We start from the raw sequence: 24,180 nt of genomic DNA, 5'->3' as shown, positions 1-24,180 counted from the left end.
AAATCGAAGTTGTAAATGAAGCTGAGATTTGAATTTCCGTACTTCATTTGCATAATGGAGGCCGCAGCTTTTTTTTTCTGAAAAGCCGCTTTTCAAAAAAAAAAAAAAACACAGTCAAGATGGGGATCTTTCAACAGAAATGCCCCGTTTTGAAAGATCCTGTGACTCAAAAAATGAGGGTTACAGGATCTTTTGAAATGGGGCATTTCTGTCGAAAGATCTCAGTCTTGACCGTGGATTTTTTGAGAAAAGCGACTTTTCGAAAAAAAGCCACATCCACCTTTATGCAAACGAAGCATGGGAAATTCAAATCCCGGCTTCATTTACAATTTCAATATGTCTAATTTACATCCCTTTATCGAAAAAGGGATGTAGTTTAGTCAGACCCTATCTGTCACTCTTGGTCAGAGGTCAGCTACCTTACTGCTGAAATGTCTGTTCTTGTGGAATTTCTGTGTGTGAATTGAGTTAATACAATTAGACCAGATATATTGACCTGACTATCCAAAGGACAGGATATTGGGGTTTGGGAGGCAGCATGCTTCTATGCATCCTATTTTGGCTTGAGATCGTTCAGAAAAGTTTAATTGGGAGTTATGCATTTGAAAAGAATGCTGTAAGTGTCCTGTTCTTGACATTTAGCTCTACATTTTAGTATATTGCATTTGTTGTTAGCTAGATGTCTGTTTATGAATTTATTTTTTTCTATAATCTCCATTGTAAATATATTAGAATCTGATAATGGTTCTTTGAGTAAAATTCAGTCTTGTTAGAGTTCATTCATTTGCATTGTGATTTTGATTCAAATGAATTTGAAATTTGCAAACTGTTTTTGTTTAGGTTGGGAATAACTACAGGAACAAAGAGGAAAAAATCTATTTTTGAACTATTTCAGAACAATAACTCATCACGAGTGTAGTAACACATCCCATCAACCACATGATACTTAGCTGTACATAAGCATGCTTGAGGGGTTACAAGAAGTCACAATAAAAAATTTTAAGTTCCTCATATGGTACTTGCTTACCTAGAAAATTAATCCAGTTGTAAAATTACTGAAGCATTACAACATAATTTATTGCGTACTTAGCTATAAGGATTCTGCCAAAATGAGCTGAGAATAAAGAGGAAAATGATTTAAAACTATAGCATTTTAGCTCCTAAGGATTCCAGGCTGTATAGATCACATTCCAATTTACAATTCAGAATTCAAACAATATAAAAGTTATAAATGTACCAAGATTGTGGTAATGGATTTATATTTAATTATTCAGATACATATGGATATGGATATTAATTGTGTTTAATTCTGAAAAATGTTAATATGATTTTTTTCTATATGCAGATTTATCCACTTTCTGGAAAAAACATGAAAATGTGATTAAGCTTTTTAGTGACATAAATATGGATAGCCAGGCATACATATTTATCTTAAATTTTGCTTTATATAAATCCATTTATCATGGCAAATTAAGTTAAAAGATCTTCTATTATGTATCTTGTTGGATGACTTAAAAAAAGAATTTTAATGCCATTTTAAATATAGAAGAAGCAAGTAGATGACAAGAACACATTATGGGGAAAGGAAACTAAAATTGATCCCGTTTCTTTCTCTCCTTTTATTGCTGCTAAAAGTCAGTGTAACAACTCTGTTTAGACCACTATAGTTAATGTTGTATTACCACTTAATTATTAATCCCTAATCCAGTGTTTCCCAATTTTATTTGGCCACCGAACCCTTCTAAATTTGACAGAATTTTGCGAAACCCCTAATAATAGTCTTATATATAGAGCAGAAAAAGTAGATCACAAATAAGTAAGGATAATAATAAACAAATGCTAAATAAGGTCATGAGACCAATATTTAGTTTCATTGTACATAATTAAAAACAAAAATAAGATTTAATGTGTACAAAAAATAAAGCTCAAAAACTAATATGCATTATATTGAGTAGTCACATCATCATCCCCACTCTTTGGCTAAGCTGGCAGTACACAGGGACACTTATCGTGGCAAACACAAATGAAAATTGTTTTCAATAAAATTCATAAATGCTTAAATATTAATTATTATTTTTTAAATAATAAAATGTTATAGTAATGGAATTTTCTCACGGAACCCTTATTTTCACTTCGCGGAAGCCAGGGTTCTGCAGAACACCATTTGGGAAACACTATCCTAATCATATAGGGTGTGTCTGAACTACACCCCTCTGCTGACAGGGGGATGTAGATTAGGCACATCGCTATTGTAAATGAAGTGAGGATTTAAATATTCCACGCTTCATTTGAATAGAAATGGCCACCACTTTTTGCCGCAGCGGCACTTTTCCGGCAGTCTAGATCCCCAGTCTAGATGGGGATCAGTCGACAAGGAAAGCCTTTTCCGACCGATCCTGTAAACCTCGTTGCACGAGGCGTGAGGGATCAGTCAGAAAAGGCTTTCCTTGTCAACCAATCCCCATCTAGACTGCCACTTTTTGCCGGCAAAGTGCCACGCTGGGAAAAAGCAGCTGCCATTTCTATTCAAATTAAGCATGGGATATTTAAATCCCCACTTCATTTGCAATAGCGATGTGCCTAATCTACATCCCTCTGTTGGCAGAGGGGTGTAGTTTAGACACACCCATAGGCTGTGTCTACATTGGCACCTTTTTCCGGAAAAGGGATGCTAATGAGACCAGTCGGAATTGCAAATGCCGCGGGGGATTTAAATATCCCCCACGGCATTTGCATGAACATGGCTGCCGCTTTTTTCCGGCTCGGGGCTTTGCCGGAGAAAAGCGCCAGTCTAGACAGGATCTTGCGGAAAATAAGCCCTTTTCTGGAAGATCCCTTATTCCTACTTTCAAGATCCCTATTCAAGTAGGAATAAGGGATCTTCCGGAAAAGGGCTTATTTTCCGCAAGATCCCGCCTAGACTGGCGCTTTTCTCCGGCAAAGCCCCGAGCCGGAAAAAAGCGGCAGCCATGTTCATGCAAATGCTGCAGGGGGATATTTAAATCCCCCGCGGCATTTGGAATTCCGACTGGTCTCATTACCATCCCTTTTCCTGAAAAAGGTGCCAATGTAGACACAGCCATTCAGTTAGAATTTGATTATAACAACTTTTCACTAGGTTGAAATGTGGCAAATAAAGTCAAAGACAGTAAGTAAATAGTTGGTCTGGTTCTATCTTTAAAGAAAACAGAAGAAACTTAATGTGGACTAGTACTTTTTGGATATTGTCTAAGAAATCTAGGTAAGGAAGAGGCATAGTTCAAGGACTTGGTAATAGAATATGTAGCTTTTTATCACAAGGCCAGTTGCAGCATTAGAGAGTTCTCTGAAGAAAATGGACATGGTAACTGAATTGTTCTGCAGAGTTTTTCTATTCAAGGTAGGGTTGAGGGACATTTCAGTGTCTCTACAATATTTATATACACAGTAAAAAGAGCCATTGGAATATATTTTATGCAGATATGCTAATTCTCCTGAATTAATTGTGAGAGATGCAATTTTGAAGTAAAATTAAGCCTGACTCACGATATTGCGATAGAACAAAATGTGACTGACTTTATGACTGAAAATAAAAATTCTGACATTTGAGAGTTAGATCATGAGATCTACTTTGAAATCACAGTCAGCCCTGAAGTCCTGGCCCTTGCAAGGAGAGTTTCCTGCTGTCAGCCAGCTTTGGGTGTCAGGGCTTGACAGCAGGAGCCCCAGCCTCCTGGGGATGACATCTAAGCCCTTCTTCACAGGGTCCCATGAGGGAGGCCCCCTCTGAGTCCTGTGTGGCTCCTGCTGTCAGCCCTGCTGTCAGCCACATGTGTAATGTGAGAGCACTTTAAAGGCTCAGGAATGGATATAAAGAGAACCCACATCTCATTTTTTAAAAATCCTCTTGATTTTTAAGCCAATCTCATGATTTTGGTGGGTCTGACTAATGACAAGGATTAGCAACACTGTTCAGATTCAGACTCATGCAGGTTCTTTAATTGCTGATAAAATAAAAGGAATTTACAAAATATGTAAAATGCATGACACACATTGTCCAAAGGACATTCTGAGCTTGCAACTGTTAGTACACTGTCCCATTCTTCTAGATATTAAAATTCCACATTTTCCATTGTGCTGAAAATTGACATCACTGTGACTCCAGAAGGGCAAAAGCCCGTTGTCAAAGAATATTAACCAGTTTCTTTCATTGTTTAACAGAGCTGATTAAGCATTCCCTGTGAAAGATAAAACTTCTGTTGACTTCAGTGGGAAGTTTTCCCTGGATAGGGAATCAGGATTGCAAATAGTTAATATTGAAAAACATGAAATGCGATCTTCCAAAAACTGAACTCCATTTTTATGTCTATAAATTGGGGTGCAATCCAATAAGCAAAAGACTGAAGGTACAAAAACAGGAGCTGTTTATAACCAGGCTGACAGTTTCTTTTAAAATTCTTCTGATCTATTTCCTGACCAAATGGTGTTCATGGAAAATGCTGGAGTGACATGCAAACTAAGGTGGAAAGAAAAGGGGAAAGTCAGCTGTGCCAATAAGAACCTCAGTCCCTGCCAGCAAGTCATAATGTTCTTGTCCTCATAGGCAAAGGCAAGGCACTATACACATAAGATTTTGCTGATGAAAAACTAGATATATTGGCTTCAGAATGAAAGAATTGGGAAAATCAAGGCAAGTCCCAAAGAGAAATAGTTCAGGGTGGGGAAAGGGGAAGCAGAGGGAGCAGCAGGGTTTTTATTGCCATAGAAAAAGGAAAAATGCAAGAGAAAATGAAGTAAAATGAAAAGTACTCCTTTTTATTTGAATATGAATGAATTTTCAGCAAGCTTGGAACATAGCAAGATTTATTGCTATATAATACTATAAATGTGTAGATTTGTAGCATGGTAAGGATTGTGCAGTATTGTATATTGAAATATTAATCCTGTGTCTCCTGTCTGAGGTTTTCCTTGTTGTATGTGCACTCAACACGCACAGAAATATCATCCCTTAGAAGAGAGGAGAGATGAAATGACACACACAAGTGTCACATTTTTATTAAATCAGTTTAGTAAAGATAACCAAAGGAAAAACTTTTTTTTTTTAATAGGAAATGTGAACAGATTTGCAAGTATCTAGCTAAATTCTGTACTGTTCTCAAAGAACCAAATCCTAAGTCTCTAAAAAAAATACCATGAAAGGGGAATTTGCTTGTGTAAACTTCACGGAGGTTTGAGTAACACCACACTTAAAATGACCTCAAATAACTGCAGGGTTTGTCACTTCTCCACGGGGATTTTTGTTGTTGTTTTATACTTGAAATATAAAGGTCTTGCTCTCACCTCAGTTAAGGTGCATCTTGCTGCAATTTCTGCCTTCCATCCACCGATCTAAGGGTGTTCAGTCATCTCACACCATCTCATGAACTGCTTTTTTAAGGGCCTGGAAAGGTTATTCCTGCAGTCTCTGGCCCCTCTTCCTCAGTGAGGGTATGTCTACACTACCACCCTAGTTCGAACTAGGGTGGTTAATATAGGCAACCGGAGTTGCAAATGAAGCCTGGGATTTGAATTTCCTGGGCTTCATTTGCATGTTGCCGGGTGCCGCCATTTTTAAATGTCCGCTAGTTCGGACTCCGTGCCCACGGCTACACGCAGCACGAACTAGGTAGTTTGGATTATGCTTCCTATTCCGAACTACCGGTACACCTCCACAAGCTCTTCTAAATTGCTCCATGTTGCGCTGCCGATTTGAAATGCCACTTGGAGTCCGGAGTCAGATGGGGACTCCCCATCTGATCCCGGGCTCCGCATGGTGTTTCCCCCAGAACTCGCGAGCAGCTGGGGATTCCCTAGCTGATTCCAGGCTCCATGTGGTACTGCCCCTTTGAAATGCCGAGGCAGCATTTCAAAGGGGTAGTGCCGCACAGCAGAGGATCAGCTATGTGGTGCTGCTGCTTTGCAGTACCACAACTTCCCCCCTTATCCCTTATTTGATAGAGGCAGCGGGCGGGGGGGGAGGAGGAGGAGAGACTAATCAACTAGTCATCTGACTATCCGATAAGCATTTACTTATTGGATAGTTGACTAGTCCTTAACATCTTTAGTAAGGAGGGGCCTCATGTTCTACCTGGACAGAACAAAGCCCTTCCGTAAGCCCACACAGGTGTTCGTGGCCTATGTGAATAGAATGAAAGGCCATCTGGGATGATCTCAGAGAATATCCAGATGAATCACTGCCTGCATCAGCACGTGCTATGCTCTGTAGAGCATTCTGGCCCCAGACTTGGTCAAAGCTCATTCGACCAGAACCCACGCCTCCTTCACTACCTTTTTAGCAAATGTCCCCAGGCAAGACATGTGTCGTGCTGCAACATAGTCTTCAGTGCACACCTTCGCAGCCCACTATTCATTTATACATTATGTTAGGAATGATGCAGCATTCGGTTGAGCTGTGTTGTAATTTGCATGTTGTTGAGACTCTTACCTACTGCCACAGATACTTCTTGAAGTCACCTATGTTGAATGGACATGAGTAAACTCTTGAAGAAGAAAAGATAGTTACCTGTTTTTGTAACTGGCGTTCTTCAAAATGTTTTGCTCATACCTATTCAACTTCCCACCTTCCTTCCCCTCTGTCCGAGTTTCCCAGCAAGAAGGAAGTGAGGAAGGAGAGGCCAGGGAGTACCCTATATAGCATGGCATGTGCACGCCGCTCCAGGGTACTATGAGTATTGCTGAGGAAAAATCTTCCAGCACTAGTGCATGTAGCAAGCACGTGCATCTATATTGAATGGACATGAGCAACTCATCTCAAAGAACACCTGTTACGGAAACAGGATGTTTACTAGAATGCAGGAGCAGAGTGGATACCAAGGAGGAATCATATGGTTACTAGATGGAGAGTATTTAATGACCTTGCAGATCTAATTAGATGCTGACATGGTTGACCACTAAGTGACAATACATCTCCCTGCAATTTCAGTCCGTTCTTTATTACCCATTTCTGTTGCATAGGTTGGGTCTGTTCTCGGGCTTCTGGGTAACCTTTGTTCCATAGTTACTATACTTCTGTTCTGTGTTTTCTGTTCTATAGTTACTATAGTTTCCTGGAGTTGTCTGAAATGCACTACAGGAAACCTTTGCAGAAAATGAAGTAGAAAATTCCTAGCCATAATTTTACTATTTCTATAAAGGGCAAGAGATAAAGCGAGTAAAAAAAAAAAAAAAAAAAAAAGTGAAAAATTGGCTCAAATGAATTCCTGTGAGCAAAACAAAAAGTTGTAAATTCAACATAAGAAAATACATTTACTATAAAACCCAAACTGTTAGTATTCACTAATACCCAGGTTTTGAAAAAGCTAAGTTATTATTATTCTTAGATGCTTTGTTAATCTTCACTTCTAAATTTTCCTAAGAACAGTTTCAATATATTTTTCTTTTGGGATGAAATATAAAGTTCAATACATGTTATCGTGTACATTATATTGCATCCCAAAAGAAGCAGAAACAGAGGAAGTTATTCTTGTTCTGGAATTCAATAAAATATTCAGAAGTGGCACTATATGAATTAACTTCATGTTAGTGCACAAATCATAAGTCATTGACACCTTAGATATTTCATCCTATGTTGCATAATACTCAATTTTCAATCTCAATAGCAAGCTACCATATATTATCCTGATCTGGAATTGTCTGCACAGGCATTCTGAAGTCACTTCAAAGTGAATATGACGTTTTTGTTAACATGTATGTGAGGATGGTGTTTAGAAGTTTAGAATGAAATTAATATATGCCCACTGAATACGTAAGAGTAAAAGAATAATTATACTGAGAAGAATACTAATCAAAGCACTTCATTTAGACATTAAGAAATGCTAACTTGTTTGTGCATGTAGACTTTTTTTTTCAAAACTACAGTAGTATGAAAAGAGGTTGGTTTATCACTGAGAAGTGTTTAGACAGGTTAGACTTTTTAGGTTTGTTCACATGAAAAAGCAGTTTAGTTATTGAAAGAAAAATAAAAGGGTAAATTTTGTTTTTAAAGTATGTCAGACTATAGCTGCACAAAGACTCTTAGCTTTATTAATATATTATTTTAGAATGATGAATACCTGAATTGCACTTTTAGGTACAGGTACTATGGGGAAAAATGTTGTAAACAGTGGCTGACATTCGAAAATGTTGCACATATGTAAATGAGTTCAGAATTTGGCTGTTTGTGAAAATTTAATTTATGAAGCATTAACCGAACTGTATAAATGAACACAGAATATAAATTAAAGATGCATTGATTGTGTCCAAAATAGAAGAACTAAAATGTATTCACATTTGGATATGTGGGATTTGCCCATCACTTCCCATAATAGAGTAGAGACTAGTTCTGCCCTAACGTCCTCCAGATATAAGTTTTGTGTCTCCTCTAACTTTCAGGGTGCACCACCAAGCCCAGTTCCTTTGAAGTGCGGCTTTGTTGGAAGCTCTGTGATTAGAGAAACCTGAGGCTGTGGCTGCCAGTCGGCCTGCTTTAAATTGCAGGTGGTACTCTAGCTGAGGTGAGGACTTTGTAAAAAGTAATGCAGTAGATAAATGTACTTTTGGATTTTTGGAAAAGGAGAATAATACATGTTTACCCACTTCATCACTATGTCCCTCCAACTTCCTACTCTTATTGTGCTTATCAAAATAGGTGGACTCTTCAGTTCTTCAAGTAAATATTTCATTTTTGAAAATTAGGTAATGAAACTAATTCATTTTACTATGACAAAAGCTCTTCTAATAACTTAAAACATATTCTGACTGCCAGGAAAAACTTTAAAAGTGGGCTTAAATGCAAGGAATGAGTTAACTCGTGTTGCAGTTGTTCTTTCTCCTGTGGGAGTATTCAGTGTTTGATCATGGCAGAGAACTACGTATTAGTGATTTACCCTCTTAAAGTCATATTCCTGGTTAGCTCATTTATTGGAAATATTACTTAAGATGCCTGTCCTATGAGTTTTAAGAACCTATTATTTGATAAAGTATCTGTTTGAGAATAATAAGATTCCTTGATTCTTACAAAAGGCCTTTTGACGCTTTAAAAGGTGAAGGGTTTAGATAATATACTGAGGACAATCTAGGCAAAAAGTAAGCAGAGATGGAAAACTGACTACATTGAAATGACTTGACATTGGGGCAAAGATTTCCTCAAAAGATTATTCCCTGCATTAAAGAAAACCTTTATGTTCACTATTAAGTGATTTACTATGAAAGATAACTTACTGTAGTTATTTACAGTTGATGGAGTAACAAGGGGGCAGGTAGGTGATCTGGGGCCAGATGATTCAAAAGGAGGACCCAGGACTCTCGGCTGCTGCTGCAGCAGCAGGGATGGCTGAAGCCCTGGGCCCTTTAAAATTCTGCCAGAGCAGCGCATGCAAGGCGGCAGTGAGAGCTGCTCCAGCCCTGCCCCTTCCACGTGAGACTCCAATTCTTCCAGGAGTGCAGAGGGGCCCAGCAGATCTGTCGACCCTCCTGCTTAAATAACTTTTATAATATGAAACATTCAAACCTGTTAGTATAAAACATTATTCAGATTTAGGAGAATCAAATTAAAAACAACTTGTAAAGTTGTATAATGTAAATTAACATTGAAATCATATATCTTCTTAGAGTTCACCCATACAGAGATCATTGCCAGATCAGGGGCTTAGTTGATAATGAGTAATCATCATTTTTACAGAACAAAGGCTCATGATTTAATTTATTAAAAGACACTGAGAGTATGTTATAATTTCACTTAAATAAACAAGGAATTGTAGGATTGCAAACAAGTATGTGGTACAGAGGCTTGGCCACTGTTCATATCATAATAAGTCATGGGTTGGCCTGTATACAAACTTACTGGATATGTCACATACAATTTTTTCATAGACTGTAATGGTATTGTATTTCGGGTGAATGTAGTGTAGGTGGTTAAACAGATTAACTTCAAAGTTGTGAACCTGTTTTAAAAAAGGATTTTTCAAAAATGTAGAGATTATGGTTTTAGTTCAATGTCGTCATCTTATTGGATACTCGAAATGGACAGAATTGCATAAAAAAGTGTGATTCTTCTTTGAGTGACATCCTTATGGTTGCTCCACTTTAGGTGTTGGTGCATCCTCGGGTCAGTGACTGAAGGTTTTTGGTAGCAATGCTTGTTCATGTCATGCATGCACAGCAGCCATCTCATAGTGCTGCTGGTGCTCATCTAGCATGTGCACAGTGTGACCCCTCTCAGTTCCTTCTCTGTCATCTTCAGCAGCAGATAGAGCCTCTAGACCAGCGGTCTTGAACTCCTGGCCCATGGGCCATTCCCAGCTGGAGCAGCTGCACAATCTGGCCTGAGAGTCCTGGTGGGCTCAGAGGTGGAAGAGGGGTGTCAGTTCCCATTTCTCAAGCCCCATCTATTCCTGCCATTGCCTCCCCCTCTCCTACTCATGGCACCCCATTCCCAAGGACATGGCTTCAGGGATTACCGGGGAGGCCTGATGTGGTGAGGCAACAGTGATTGGGCCACACACACACTCCCCACAGTGGCAGGAACCACAGGGAAGCAGAGCACAATGGAACAAGTATACCCACCAAATGTACTCTGCTTCCCCACGACTCCTGCCACCATAGAGAGTATGGGGGCCCAACTACTGCTGCCACCCCACACCAGTCCTGCCAGCAATTCCCAAGTCCACGTTGTTGGGGGATAGAATGCCATGGGGGGAGAGGGCAGAGCTGTAGTAAGAAGAGGCAAGGCTTAGGGAATGAGAATGAACAGGCTCCCCCCTCTCCTGGCCAGATTGCACAACTGCTCCACCTGAGAATGGCCTATGGGCTGCGAGTTTGAGAAGAAAGGAATAGATGGAAGTTTATTACTCTCCTCACTTCTACTCCTAACTCTTCAGTTCTTCTACAGCTAAAGTTACACCACCACCTTCAACCAGGTCCCACTCCATATCAAGAGAAGGGATTTTACTCCAACTACTTCCTGTAAGAAGGTTCATAGGTTGTTCCCCCTTCCTCTATGGGCTCACCAGACTCTGGTGGCCAATCATCTGTCCATTCAGTTTGCCTAGTTCCCCTGACACAGTTGCTGTCAGGTGCACTTTGGTCCACACAGTTGTTACCCTTTATTCTCCCTCCTTTGGAGGTTCTCTGGGGAAGGGGGGGGAATACTCTCTCACGCCCTCTCTCACAGGTCCCAGCCCAGAGTCCTAAGGACCAGTACCATCACAGTCTGGGCCATCTGGTGGGGCTCCTGCCGAAACACACCAGCCCATGGGCTATAAGCAGTGAGTCCTGCCCTGGGCTACTTCCTACCCCCGCACATCTTACTCAGGCATTCTTGGCTTGTTCCTCTGCCCTGCATGCCTCCTTTCTTGCTGCCTCCCCCGACGCTCTTCTTTCCCTCTTTTTTTATATCACCCGCCATCGTGCTCACGCTCCCAGCCCTCCCCTCTGACGTCCTTCCTCTTCCTCGTCCCCCGCCCCCACCTCCGCTGTGCCTACACGCCCTCCCCCAACCATTGTGTCAGGATGCCCTTCCACCTCCCCGCTCCTCAATGGTGTCGTGGTGCAGCTGGGCCGCGGCGTGAGAACAAGTGGCGCAGGCGGATGGCCGTGCACCAGGTTCCCTGTGTAACACGGGGATCGGAGCCGTTTGAGTGCAGGGCGGGCTTGTGCCATCAGAGCGGGGTATAGCCGGCCCGTCACATTTCCTCATTCAGAAAAAAAAATGGGGAAGGGAGTTGAGACCTATCATAGATCTCAGAAAACTCAACAAATTGGTATGTAACCACAAGTTCAAGATCGTCACTCTCATTATGATTATACACTTTCTGGATAAGGGAAACTGGTTTTGAGCTCTCAACCTTCAAGATGCATATATTCATTTCACAATTCATCCTACCAACAGATGTTTCCTCAGATTGATGTGGCTGCAGAACACTATCAACACTGAGTGCTTCCATTTGGTTTGCCCACTGTTTCGTGAGTCTTCTAAAAAATGCTTGGAGTAGTAGCTGCATTTCCCTGATGACAACGGGTAATAATATTCTCCTACCTAAACAATTGCCTAATCAAGGACACCATGCACCATGAAATGGTAACTATGGTGTGCATGCCCATAGATTTCTTTCAAAGCCTGGTCTCCAAATCAACACAGAAAAATGAACTTTAGAACCCACATACAGTCTGGAGTTCATATGAGTGCTCCTGGACTTCACATAAACCAAGGCAATATTGCCTCAACACCAATTCACCATGCTGACGATACTCATATCTGCAATCTCTCACAGCCCCCAAACCACGGTGAATACTTTCCTCAAAATCTTAGGTCACATGGCAGTCACAAGCTATACAGTAAAATATGCAAGGCTACATATGTGCTGCCTTCAAGGCTGGCTCACAACATTGTATACACCTGCCCACAACAACCTGAGTGGATGGGTCACGCTTCCACCAAAGTACTTACCTCCCTACATTGTTGGACACAAGCCCAGAACTTGTTTGCAGGTGTCACTTTTCAACAAGCTCGTCCATCATTGATTATCACCACAGACACACCCCTCATCGGTTGGCATGCACAGTAAGGTTGCCACACTGTTCAAGACAAATGGTCCCTAGCAGAATCCCACCTATAAATCAATCTCCTGAAGCGCTGGTTGGTACACAATGCTTGCCACCACTTCCTACCACTAATATAAAACAAGACCATATGCATTCTCACTGACAATGTGGCATGCATGTTTTATATCAACTGGCAAGGAAGAGTTCAATCTCACTTCTTGTGCACTGAAGCTCTCAAACTATGGAATTGGTGCATCTGCAACAACATAACCCTGACCTTATCCTACCTACCAGGCTGCCAAAACAACACAGTGGATACCCTCAGTCACCATTTCTCAAAACAACACAAGTGGGATATAAACCCCACCATACTTAGGGTAATAGTCTGCAAATGGGGCTACCTCATTGCATCACTAATGAACCGTGAATGCCCATGCTTCTGCTCTAGAGTGGGTCTTGAACCAGGATCACTGGGAGATGCCATCCTCATTATGTGGAGCACATCACTTCTGTATGCATTCCCACCCATGCTTCTATGTCATACACAGGATACACAGAAACCAGGCATACTTTATTCTCATCATCCCATCATAGCCCAGACAGACCTGTTTTCCTTACCTTCTTCACCTATAGTATGCAATCCTCACTCGCTGCCCTTTCAACCGGATCTCCTCTCACTGCACCAAAGCCACATGCTACACCTAAAGCTGGGGACTCTCTGGCTCAAAGCATGGCTCCTTCATGGTTCCAACATGGAAAAGAAACCTGCACAGAATAAAACATGTATTACTAAAAAGCTATCCCAAAACCAAAAATACTTACCCAGACAAGTGGAAAGGATTCTCTCTGGTACCAACAAAAAACAACTGTCTCCTATCAGGGCACCCTATCTGCAAAATTAGATAACTTACTGGATATGAAAGAATCAGGACTAGCCATGAGCTCCCTTAAAGTCCACCTTGTAGCCATCACAACCTCCACAATCCAGAGGACAGCTTACCCATCTTTACTCACCCTACTATGAGACACTTCCACATGTTACAAAACCTCCATTTGAACCCTTGGCCATCAGCTTCTTTCTCTACCTGTCATAGTTCTGATAGGACTCACGTCAACCAGACATGTTGGAGAAATAGGAGCCCTCGTGGCAGAACCCTCCAACGCTGTGTTCACAAAAGATAAAAGTATGCTACAGCCACATCCCAAATTTTGGCCCAAGGTAGCCACCGCTTTCCACGTCAATGAACCCATACATTTACCTGCATTTTATCCTGAACCATACAAGGACATGCTCAAAGTGACCCTCATCTTCTATCTCAACAGGACCAAGCCATTCTGCAAATTGACAAGACTGTTTCCATAGCAGAACTGTCCAAAGGTTCTGTGATTTCCACCCAACAGCTCTCCACATGGATCTTTATCTGCATATACACTTGCTACACAATACAATACAAACATCTCCCTAAAGGAGTCACAGCCTATTCTACTTGAGCTATGGCAGCTTTGACAGCATTCCTAAAAAAATGTCCCACTAATAGACATATGCAGGGCCACAACCTGGACATTGGAGCACATCTTCGCAAAACATTATGCTATCATAGGAGACTCTATCTTTACTACAACCAGTGGCCACATTGCGCTTTCCTCCAAAGCCCTACCTTCCTTCCAGGGACACTGTTCTACAGACACCTAAAGGGACATCATTCAAAGAAGAAGAAAAAGAAGTTTCTCACCTTGTGCAGCCATGATGGTTCTTCGAGATGTGTGTTCTTGTTTGTGCTCCTCTACACATTATCTTCTCTACTTTGCAGTTGACCTACTGAACTCTTGGGTAGAGAAGGAATGGAGGGGATCACGTTGTGCCTATGCATATGGGCACCCAACGGCACCACAAGACCGTTACTTTGCATGTGGGACGCAACTGAGCACTGCTTTCAAGTGTCTCCAATCACTGTTATGAGAACATATCAGCACCTAAAATGGAGCACAAATAGGCACACATATCTTGAAGAACCATCATTACTGCACAAAATGAGTAACTTCTTTATTTGTGGGGGAATCTAATTTCTTACGTATATTCAAAAAATACCTGTAGTTTAGCAATAAGCCCATAATGCAGGAAAGCATCTCTGTCCAGGAAGGGCACTTAAACATGTGCTTAGTTTTAAGCATTTGTTTAAATTCCATTGAAATCAGTGGACCTTAACCATATACTTCAAAGTTAAGCATGTGATTAAGTGCATTTCTCTAAATGCTTTCTCAAAATGCTCAATGCAATTCACACCGAAGCCAAAAGTCTTTCTAATAACTTGAGAAGTATTTGATTAGTCCCTAAACCCTTGCTAGTAATTAGTAATGTTTATATATGCATATGAAATTTCTGTTTACAGATATTAAATGCATGCAATTTACTAGATATTATAAACCTGATTTATAATGTACATCATATGTTTTGCATTCTATGATGATATGTACGTTTCACCATAAACTTGATTAATCCCAGTAATATTCTCATTTGATAATCATATAAAATCTCAAAACAAACTTAAGTCATAGGACAAAGATATTAAAGGGACACCGGTCAAGTTCCCCCAAAAGGTAGATGTTATTAAAGATAACTAGTACAAAACCTAAGCTCAATAGGGAAAAAAATCAGCTGAATCACTTTGGGGGGAAAAATATTCCTCCTGAGTGTTTGCAATACATTGCCGCTCTTTTAGAGGTCAGAAACTGATGGTAAAATCATCCGTTAAAAACTGACTACAATAAAAGTGATATGGATTGTCTGTTTTCATTGCTCAAGCCAAGAGAAAACCAAAAAAGTCAACGTGCAGTATAATAGTAAAAAGTAAATTAGGGTACGTCTACACTACAGCGTTATTTCAAAATATCTAATTTCAAAATAGTTATTTGGCATTTCGAAATAGCATTTGGCTATTTCGAAATAGTGTGTCCACACTGAGTGGATGCTGAATTGCATTTAAGGCTGGCCTGAACCAGGTTCAGCAGGGCATCAGGCCAGGAGTTACTTTGTGTGGCTGCTGCCTGAGGCTTTCTGAGGCCTGTGCTTAAAGGGACCCCCTCCTCCCCCAGGCTTTATTCCGGAGTATCACGCCAGTCTAGACGCTTTTTTTCCGGCTTTTCCCCAAGCCGGAAAAAAAGCGGCGGACATGTTTATTTAAATCCACGGGGGATATTTAAATCCCCCGCGGATTTCCCTATGCTGACTTACCTGATTTGCATCCCTTTTCCGGAATTTGTGGCCAGTCTAGACGTAGCCTTAGTGTTTTATGTCTCACTTGTAGTAATTTGAAGTATTGGGCCCAATCCTGCTTCTACTGATGTAAGTTTTGCAGTGCCTGCAATGGAACCAAGATATGGTCTGTGTTTTGTAACATGGCAAGGACATTTTATTTTTAAAACCACCTGATTTTAAAAGTTATATTGGACTTTTTATAACAAAACCAAATGGACTTCCTCTGATTTATTCCAGTTCTTTAGGAAACAGGAAAGGATATTTTTTAAAGTATTCCCGTTAGTCACCTCATTTGACATTATAAAAATCCCAAAACAAAGCATTTCGAAGTTGTTCCTATTCTCAAATATTAGGTCATTCAATAGGAAAGAAATTGAAGCAAGAATTCAATATTTAGTGTAAATTTAAGACATATTAATTTTTCCATTATATGGATATCCTAGCAAAACCTTTACTAGACTTGTGAGAAATATAAATAATGCTAGTTACAAAATTTGTGTTGAGTCTTTGGGACAAGTGCAATTCTGAGAATTGTATCTCATAAAATAATGTCTATGTATCTAGACCACAAAGATTTACAATGTAATATTCAGTGCAATATGTTGGTATATTTTAAAGTCAGAAACTCATTGCAGTCTTATTAGACCGCTTGTGTCCAAGAGGAGGCCTACTCCTACATTAGTAGCTTGGCACAGTTAGCTATTGCTCCTTGCCAAAGACAGAGCAAAAATCACCAATAAGAAGCCAACGTTTCTTGATTACAAAACTGTCCATGATTCATTACCAACCTATCTGTATCTTTTTTAATAATGATTCATAGAGAGTAACACCTAAATTGTACATCATATGATATAATTTCAGTATCGCTGAATACACCTTAGATGGTATAATGAAGAAGGGTGGATTTTTAATAGTTTTTATTTTTGTTTGATAAACTGAATTAAGTCCCTCAAAAGCAAAATAATTCAGTTTTTTTGCTCTGATCACACAGAATTAGGCACTTTAGGAATATCTATACACATTCTTTGACACTCATGATTATTCTCGTTTTCAGAAGTTCCATATTGTTTATGATAAAACAATAATAGAATGCATCTTATTATACTGATTCTGCATTTTTATTTTCTTTATAACATAGTGAATTAACAATTATTTTCATTTGTAGAGCAAAAGAGTTTCTAGGCCTTATTTGAGTGAAGAGCACTGGAAGAAAATCTTAATAGAGTTTGTTTTGGTTTCAATTTATAACACTGTTTACACAGAACAAAACAGGGCTGCCCACAACAGAAAACACTGACACTGTTCGGTCTTTCTGTTCAGGTAGCTACAAGGACAATTTGTATTAGGTTGGGGAGCTCCTCTCCACAGACCTAACATCTGAGTCATTGGTGAGATAACACAGTAAGGGTGTGTCTAGACTGGCAAGATTTTGCGCAAAAACTTGCCAGCTGTCTACACTGGCCGCTTGAATTTGTGCAAGAGCACTGATGTTCTAATGTAAGAATTCAGTGCTTCTTGCACAAATATTTTGACGCTCCCGCTCAGGGATGAGCCCTCTTGCGCAAGAATACTTGGGCAAGAGGGCCAGTGTAGACAGGCACCTTAATTTTTTGCGCAAGAAAGCCCGATGGCTAAAATGGCCATCGGAGCTTTCTTGCGCAAAAGCACATCTAGATTGGCACGGATGCTTTTGTGCAAAAGCACTTTTTGCGCAAAAGCATCCATGCCAATCTAGACGCTCTTTTGCGGAAATACTTTTAACGGAAAAACTTTTCCATTAAAAGTATTTACGCAAAATCATGCCAGTCTAGACACAGCCTAAGATAATACATTATTTGTACATCTTGATGCCCTTCCAAATTTATGAATAATACAGGTTGAATCTCTCTAGTCCAGCACCTTCAGGACCTGACTGGTTCTGAACCAGAGAATCTGCCGAACTATAGGAGGTCAATATTGTCTTACATCATTACCAGCGATTCCACTGCTTACTGTGCTCTTAGAAGACATTTAGAGGCAAATTAGAGCTAAATAACAGCACAGAACACTGAGAGCCAGGAGTGGTGGCTGTAAACAATCTTGATGGGACTGCAGAAAGCTAGGTCACATTCATGATAAATGGACATCTGGCTAACTAAAATCATGCCACACCAGAGAGTACTGGACTAGAGAGATTGAACCTGTAGTACGACACTGTAATTTCCATTGCAATCAGCCTTCTAGTGTTAGGAGCAGGATACATCATCTTCAGCCTTGAAGCAGTTTCTTCTAAAACTTGCATTAGAGTGATGTTCTTACAGTTATAATAAAACTAATTTTAAAACTATGTAGTAATTATGCCAGGTACATCAAGCTGTTTGCAGTATATGAATCAATATTTCTTCTACAATCATCTTCCATTTTCCAGCCTTCTTGGCTTCTAATACCTCTTTTTTATCCATATCCTTGTAAGTAATACTCCTTCATAACCTATATAATGAAATAGACTTGAGGTCCCAGTAATCTACTCTGTTTCAGAATACAACAAAATTGATTACATAAAATATCTGAAATAGAATTCTACTGCATAACTCTATAGGCATATTTGGGGCTGTTTTTCATTCACACTGTATCTGATTTATACTGATAGAGGGGTGTAAAACCAGCTTTTGTGTAAATGAGAATCCTGCCCATTCTTCACTGGGCCTTTACAAACAGAAGATAGACAATACATTTTAATTTAAGCATCTATATTTTTCCAGAACAAGCTTCTTCCATCAGTTCAATCCTCTCTTGCACTACCCACTGCTCACTAAATATTACAGTAGGTTCATTGGATTGTAGTGTTAGTGTTTGTTGCTTATATGATCATTCAGTTGTGTGGAATGAAAAATTGCTTTCCAAAAATTATTTCCTAGTGATTCTGATGTTATTGTATCTTGCTGATATGTATCTGGAAGCATTTGATTGTTAGGTCAGATTGCAAGTGATTTCTTAGGTGTTTTTAAAGGCAGGAAGGAATTTCATACCTTTCTGAAGTGCCACTTATTGCATGCAATGAATGTGTTGGATAACCAGAGAGCCAATTTGAACCTGATTAACCTGCCTTGACATTACATACCTTATAAACCTTCCTTTGTTCTTGTAATATGTAAATTTTGGATTAAATTCTGTCCTTTTTAAAGGCAAATAGAGGAATGGGTAACGTGATACAAAATGCAGGACAATGTAGCACTTTAAAGACTAACAAGATGGTTTATTAGATGATGAGCTTTCGTGGGCCAGACACACGTCCTCAGATCTGGGTAACATGATAGTCTCAGTTGCATGTGTTATGCACTCTAGAACCTTCCCGCAGAACTCCTTCTGCCCCTGCAATAAATTTCTGGGTTCTTTTTATTCCTGCTTTGAGTAGTTGTAGTTTGCTTCCTCACATTGCTGTTGACTAATTCAGACTTCTGGTAGCAGCATCCATGCCTGCAGCTCATGGAGCCTAGTATACCCCTATAGAATCATAGAACTGGAAGAGACCTCAGAAGGTCATCAAGTCCAGTCCCCTGCTCTAGGCAGGACCAATTCCAACTAAATCAACTATAGCCCAAATCTTCTTAAGGAAATGGTTTCCAGTCTTGATGTTAGTGAATGGAAATCTGCAGAGGTGTTGTTATACCTTTCTCCCATGTTGCTTGAGGCAGGGAAATATTATCCTCCTTCCCTTTCATAGGACAAAATTTTATCCTTTTGCATCTGTAAATGTATCTGATTTGAGACATTCACTATTTTGTGGATCTGGATGTAGAAACGTGTGTAGACTGAACATAATGAGGTTTGTCCAAATCAATTCTTGTACCAAACTTCTGGTAAGTTCTATGTTACATTCCTTCCCTACATAAATATGTGAAAGGATTACCTAGTCTAGAATATACTTCAATTTGTTTTACACAGAATTTTTATTTCTCTTTTCAAAATTAAGCTAGGTACCGGTATTGCATTTTTTGGTACTGTCAGCTAGCTTTCAAAAGTCACCATCTTCCCACACTTCTGCACTCCAAGTCTATGATTACATTATTTGCTGGATTGGAGGCATACTGCTCAGCACCTTGAAGGATCAAGCCCTATCAGACGATAGAATATAGTCCTTTGTCAGGATTTTCAGCTTGGTGTTCAGGAATTACCTGACGCAGGAATTACTAGGGAGTGTTGTGTGCTTTGTGTTGAGTTAGTTCTGCAAGTAAATTAAAAAATAAGAGCAATCCTTTATTTCTCCTTTTTTATCACATCTGGTCTGCTGTCACTTTAAAGATGAATAAATTGATTAGGGTTTTAGAGCATAAGATTTCATGAGCTACAACTCTCTTCCTCTGATGCTGAAGACAAAAAGAAAGACAGAAAAAAAAGGATACAGAGATGGGAGTGTGACAACCATGATAATTAAACCACACAGTCTTGATGACAAAAATGGCAAGCTCACCACAGACAACAAAACAGTGCATTTTATGTGTGGTTCATGCCAAGATGATTTCACGACTCAGCACACAGTTCCAGAGGAGGGATGGATGCTAAAAGGCAATATTGAGTTCTCAGGGAAGAGCATCTGAGTTTGTAATAAAGAAAAGGTGGTGGCCCTTGGTTCATTACTTGACTAAAGCAAACCTAATTTTCACTATAATCATAGAAGTTCCTCATGTGTAATTTGCTTGCCAAAAGATTTCTTTATAGTACTATTTTGAACCCCTAGAAATATAATATAATTCACTACATACTTCATCTATGTAAATTATACTCTCAGGCTACGTCTACACTACAGGCTTTTTGAACAAGAACAACTGTTCTTGTGCAAAAACTTGAAGAGCGTCTACACTGCACGTGCGTTCTTGCACAAGTAAATTTACAGGAAAGCATCGGAAAACAGGGCTTCTTCCAGAAGAGTTATTCCTCTCCCCAGGAGGAATAAGCCCTCTTGGGCAAGAGCTCTTCCACAAGAAGGCAGTGTAGACAGGCAACATGAATTTCTTGCACAAGAAAGCCCTATGGGTTAAAATGACCATCAGAGCTTTCTTGCACAAGAGAGCATCCACACTGCCATGGACACTCTTGCACAAAAGCACATGGCAGTATGGACATGCTCTTGTGGAAGACCTTTTGCACAAGAACTCTTGCACAAAACAGTTCTTGCGCAAGAAGCCTACAGTATCTCAGCCCTGGTCTCTCCTATCTAATTTACTGAAACTATGAGCAGGGTGCAAGAATACCAAAACAGATTCTCTTCTGTCTCACACACATGCTTGCACGTTCAGGAATGTGCACTCACTCTAAAACAGTGGTTCTCAAACTGAGGGCCGCCTTATAGATGGTCCATGGCTCAAACTCAGTCCCCCTTTCCACCCTCTCTCTTTTCCCTGCATCAGGGAGCCTGTGTTGATGCTCCAGCCTCTCACTCCATGCTGTGTTGCCCCCCTCCCATGAGATTGGAGTGCCAGCACTGGCCTCCCTCTTATGGGGAATGGGGAGGACCAAGGCTCCACGCTGAATCTGACTCATGGGGAAGAAGCAGAGCCAGAAGCGGCTGTGTGTGCTGCCGTACCCCACTCTCCCAGCTGTGGAAACAGCAACACATGGACGCGCTGCCTGGAGGCTTTCCCCGCTGTTCCCATTGGACACAACTCCAGCCAATGGGAGCAGTGGGAGGCCATGTCTCATACACAATGCTTGGGAGTGATGTGGGATGCAAAAGTAAGTGCCGCTTCCCTTATGCCTAGACCTTGCACTCCCACCCTGCTCCTGCACCACCCCCCACCTAGACCCCGGACCCACAGTCCACTCCTGCACCTTCCCTCCTGGCCAGATACCCTGCCCCAAGCCTGTTCCTTCATCCTCCCCCTGGTCAGACACCTACTCCTACCCTACTTCTGCATACTCCCTCCGGCCAGACAGTACTCCCAGGCTGCTCCTGCACCCTACCTCCCACCCAGACCTCGCATCCTTACCCCCTCATGTACCCCAACTCCTGCCCAGATCTTGCACCTTCACCTTCCTCCTGCACCCCACCTTCTGCCCAAATCCTGCACCCTCTTCTCTGTTTCACTCACTAGCAGCTCTGTCCCACACACTGAACCTCTCATTTTTGTCCCTGTCCCAGAGCCTGGGGGGTCCATAAAATCCATTAACCCTAGAACCCCAGAAGAGTAAAACTGGCCATTGGGAAGCTCTGAACCTTAGTCCTCCCTATCCCTCCGCTCACCAATGAGGATAGATTGCCAGAGGAGTGAAGTGTCTCAGCTGGGGGCCAATATAAATGAGGGTGAGTCAGTGGCTCCGACCCAAAAAATGTTCCCCACTCCTGCCATAAATAAAGAAAACATTGAAACCTTTTGTGTTGGACATAAATTAATATTTTACTCTATTTAAAATGAAGTTTGATAAACTAACATGAAAAAATTAAAGCACTTAAACTGTTTAATAATCGAATATTTCCTTTCTTACTGGTTAAATTAAACTGTTCTCCGTAGCTGCAGCACTAGCAAAATGGCTCAGGCATAATTATGTAACGAACAGCGAGTTTCCATTAGCATCTGGTGGTCCATGGAAAGGTTTGCATTGAGCCAGGTGGGCTACAGGTTATGGGCTACAGGTCATAAAGTTTGAGAACCACTGCTCTAAAAATCTGTTATGAGAATTTGAAAGTATTCGTTTCAACTTTTCACTTTTATTTTGAGCTTTTAGTACTGATTGAACCTTACCAAACTTTATAAATAAAATTTCTTTCTTCAGTGATTTTGTGGAACATTGATATTCATGGATCACTAGCCAAGATGGCTTTTTTAATGTATTTTCTTGGTTGTGTAACAGCATCATTGATGGTATCAGTAGTGTTCTAGAAAAAGGATTTATTAGTTATATTGTGCTCCCTCTACTGACAATGCAGCAGCAGAGCACAAAATAGTAATTGTGGTATATTGTGGAGTCTCACCCAGTCTTACCTGTAGAATGGTAGATCAGTAGAATTAAAAGGAATAATTTCTTAAAATACTTCACTTATTTTTCAAGATATAGAAAAAATGTGTAATTTGCTGTTTTCAAAACTAAAGTCCTTTATTCCCTTTTGCAAATATTGCCTTGTAGGTAAAGCCCAGTATGCTGACAAATAGCAGCAATGAACAATGTTTTTACTGTTGTAGTAGTTTATGTAGGCTCAATTTTACCAGGCACTGTACAAATGCATGATGTGAGATTAGTCTTTGGCCAAAGAGTGCATAGTCAAAATAGACAAGACAGATAATACAAAAACAGCAATATTACTATCCCTGTTTTACAAGTGGGAAAATTAGACCCCTATTAAATAGTGGTATCCCCATTTTATAAATGAGAAAATGGAGACAGAAATGCAAATTGTCTTTTCTAGGCCATACAGTTACTCAGTAGAAAAATTATGTTTAGAACACAAGACCAACTGTTTCCCAAGGGTTTACACATTCCTCCAGTCTATCCTACCTTGTTTCCAGAATGTTTGAGTATCTATAGCTCCCATTAACTTTGGTTGTAGCTGTAAGTACATTGCAAATCCTTGAAAATTGGGCCCCAGCTGTCTTATCTGGGGACCCAGAAAATGAGAAACACAGAGGCTGTGACTACACTGCACCCCTTTTCCGGAAAAGGGATGCAGATTAGACACTTTGGAATAGGCAAATCCACGGGGGATTTAAATATCCCCCGCGGCATTTGCATTAACATGGCTGCCGCTTTTTTCCGGCTTGGGGATAAGCCGGAGAAAAGCGCCAGTCTAGACGTGATTCTCCGGAAAATAAGCCCTTTTCTGGAGGCTCTCTTATTCCTACTTGAAAGTAGGAATAAAAGTAGGAATAAAAGGTCCTTGAAAGTAGGAATAAAAGATCCTCCGGAAAAGGGTTTATTTTCCTGAGAATCACGTCTAGACTGGCGCTTTTCTCCGGCTTATCCCCAAGCCGGAAAAAAGCGGCAGCCATGTTAATGCAAATGCCGCGGGGGATATTTAAATCTCCCGTGGATTTGCCTATTCCAAAGTGTCTAATCTGCATCCCTTTTCCGGAAAAGGGGTGCAGTGTAGATACAGCCATAGTGAACACTTCCAAAAGATTTGCTTTAAGTGACTTGTCCAGCACCATATAGGAACTGTATGGCAGAGACAAGGAACGAACTAAGTTCTTTTAGGTGGCATTCAACTGCTTTAATCACATGAACATCCTTTCTTTTCCTGCAGTCCTCTCCCTCATGCCTGCCCACCATGAAAATAATGAGGACCTTTGCTTCATAGGCAGTAGTGCCAGGAGATAGGATGGAGGAGTGCTGGCAAGGTGACATGACAGCTTGCACTGCTCCTGTTGTATGATTAAAGGAATAAAATCTGAAGA

General features: G+C 40.5%; 1 protein-coding gene across 3 annotated transcripts in view; it reads left to right on the top strand.

Annotated features, from left to right (window-relative positions):
- PPARG (peroxisome proliferator activated receptor gamma) overlaps nucleotides 1–24,180 on the top strand; it is a 117,359-nt gene that overhangs the window by 28,226 nt on the left and 64,953 nt on the right. The window contains exons 2-3 of one of the 3 annotated variants that reach the window (XM_075939637.2): nucleotides 8,410–8,531; nucleotides 11,906–12,034. The exons of 1 other annotated variant lie outside the window; for it this stretch is intronic. In XM_075939637.2, coding sequence (XP_075795752.1) covers nucleotides 12,025–12,034 — 10 coding nt within the window. In that variant the 5' untranslated portion in view covers nucleotides 8,410–8,531; nucleotides 11,906–12,024. The remainder of the gene's footprint in view (nucleotides 1–8,409; nucleotides 8,532–11,905; nucleotides 12,035–24,180) is intronic. One more of the 3 variants, XM_075939639.2, reaches the window with a different exon arrangement.

Source organism: Pelodiscus sinensis, chromosome 11, assembly GCF_052426305.1.
Source record: "Pelodiscus sinensis isolate ZL-2025 chromosome 11, ASM5242630v1, whole genome shotgun sequence".
NCBI classification, from domain to species: domain Eukaryota; kingdom Metazoa; phylum Chordata; order Testudines; family Trionychidae; genus Pelodiscus; species Pelodiscus sinensis.
This window is presented reverse-complemented; position numbering and strand designations above follow the sequence as displayed.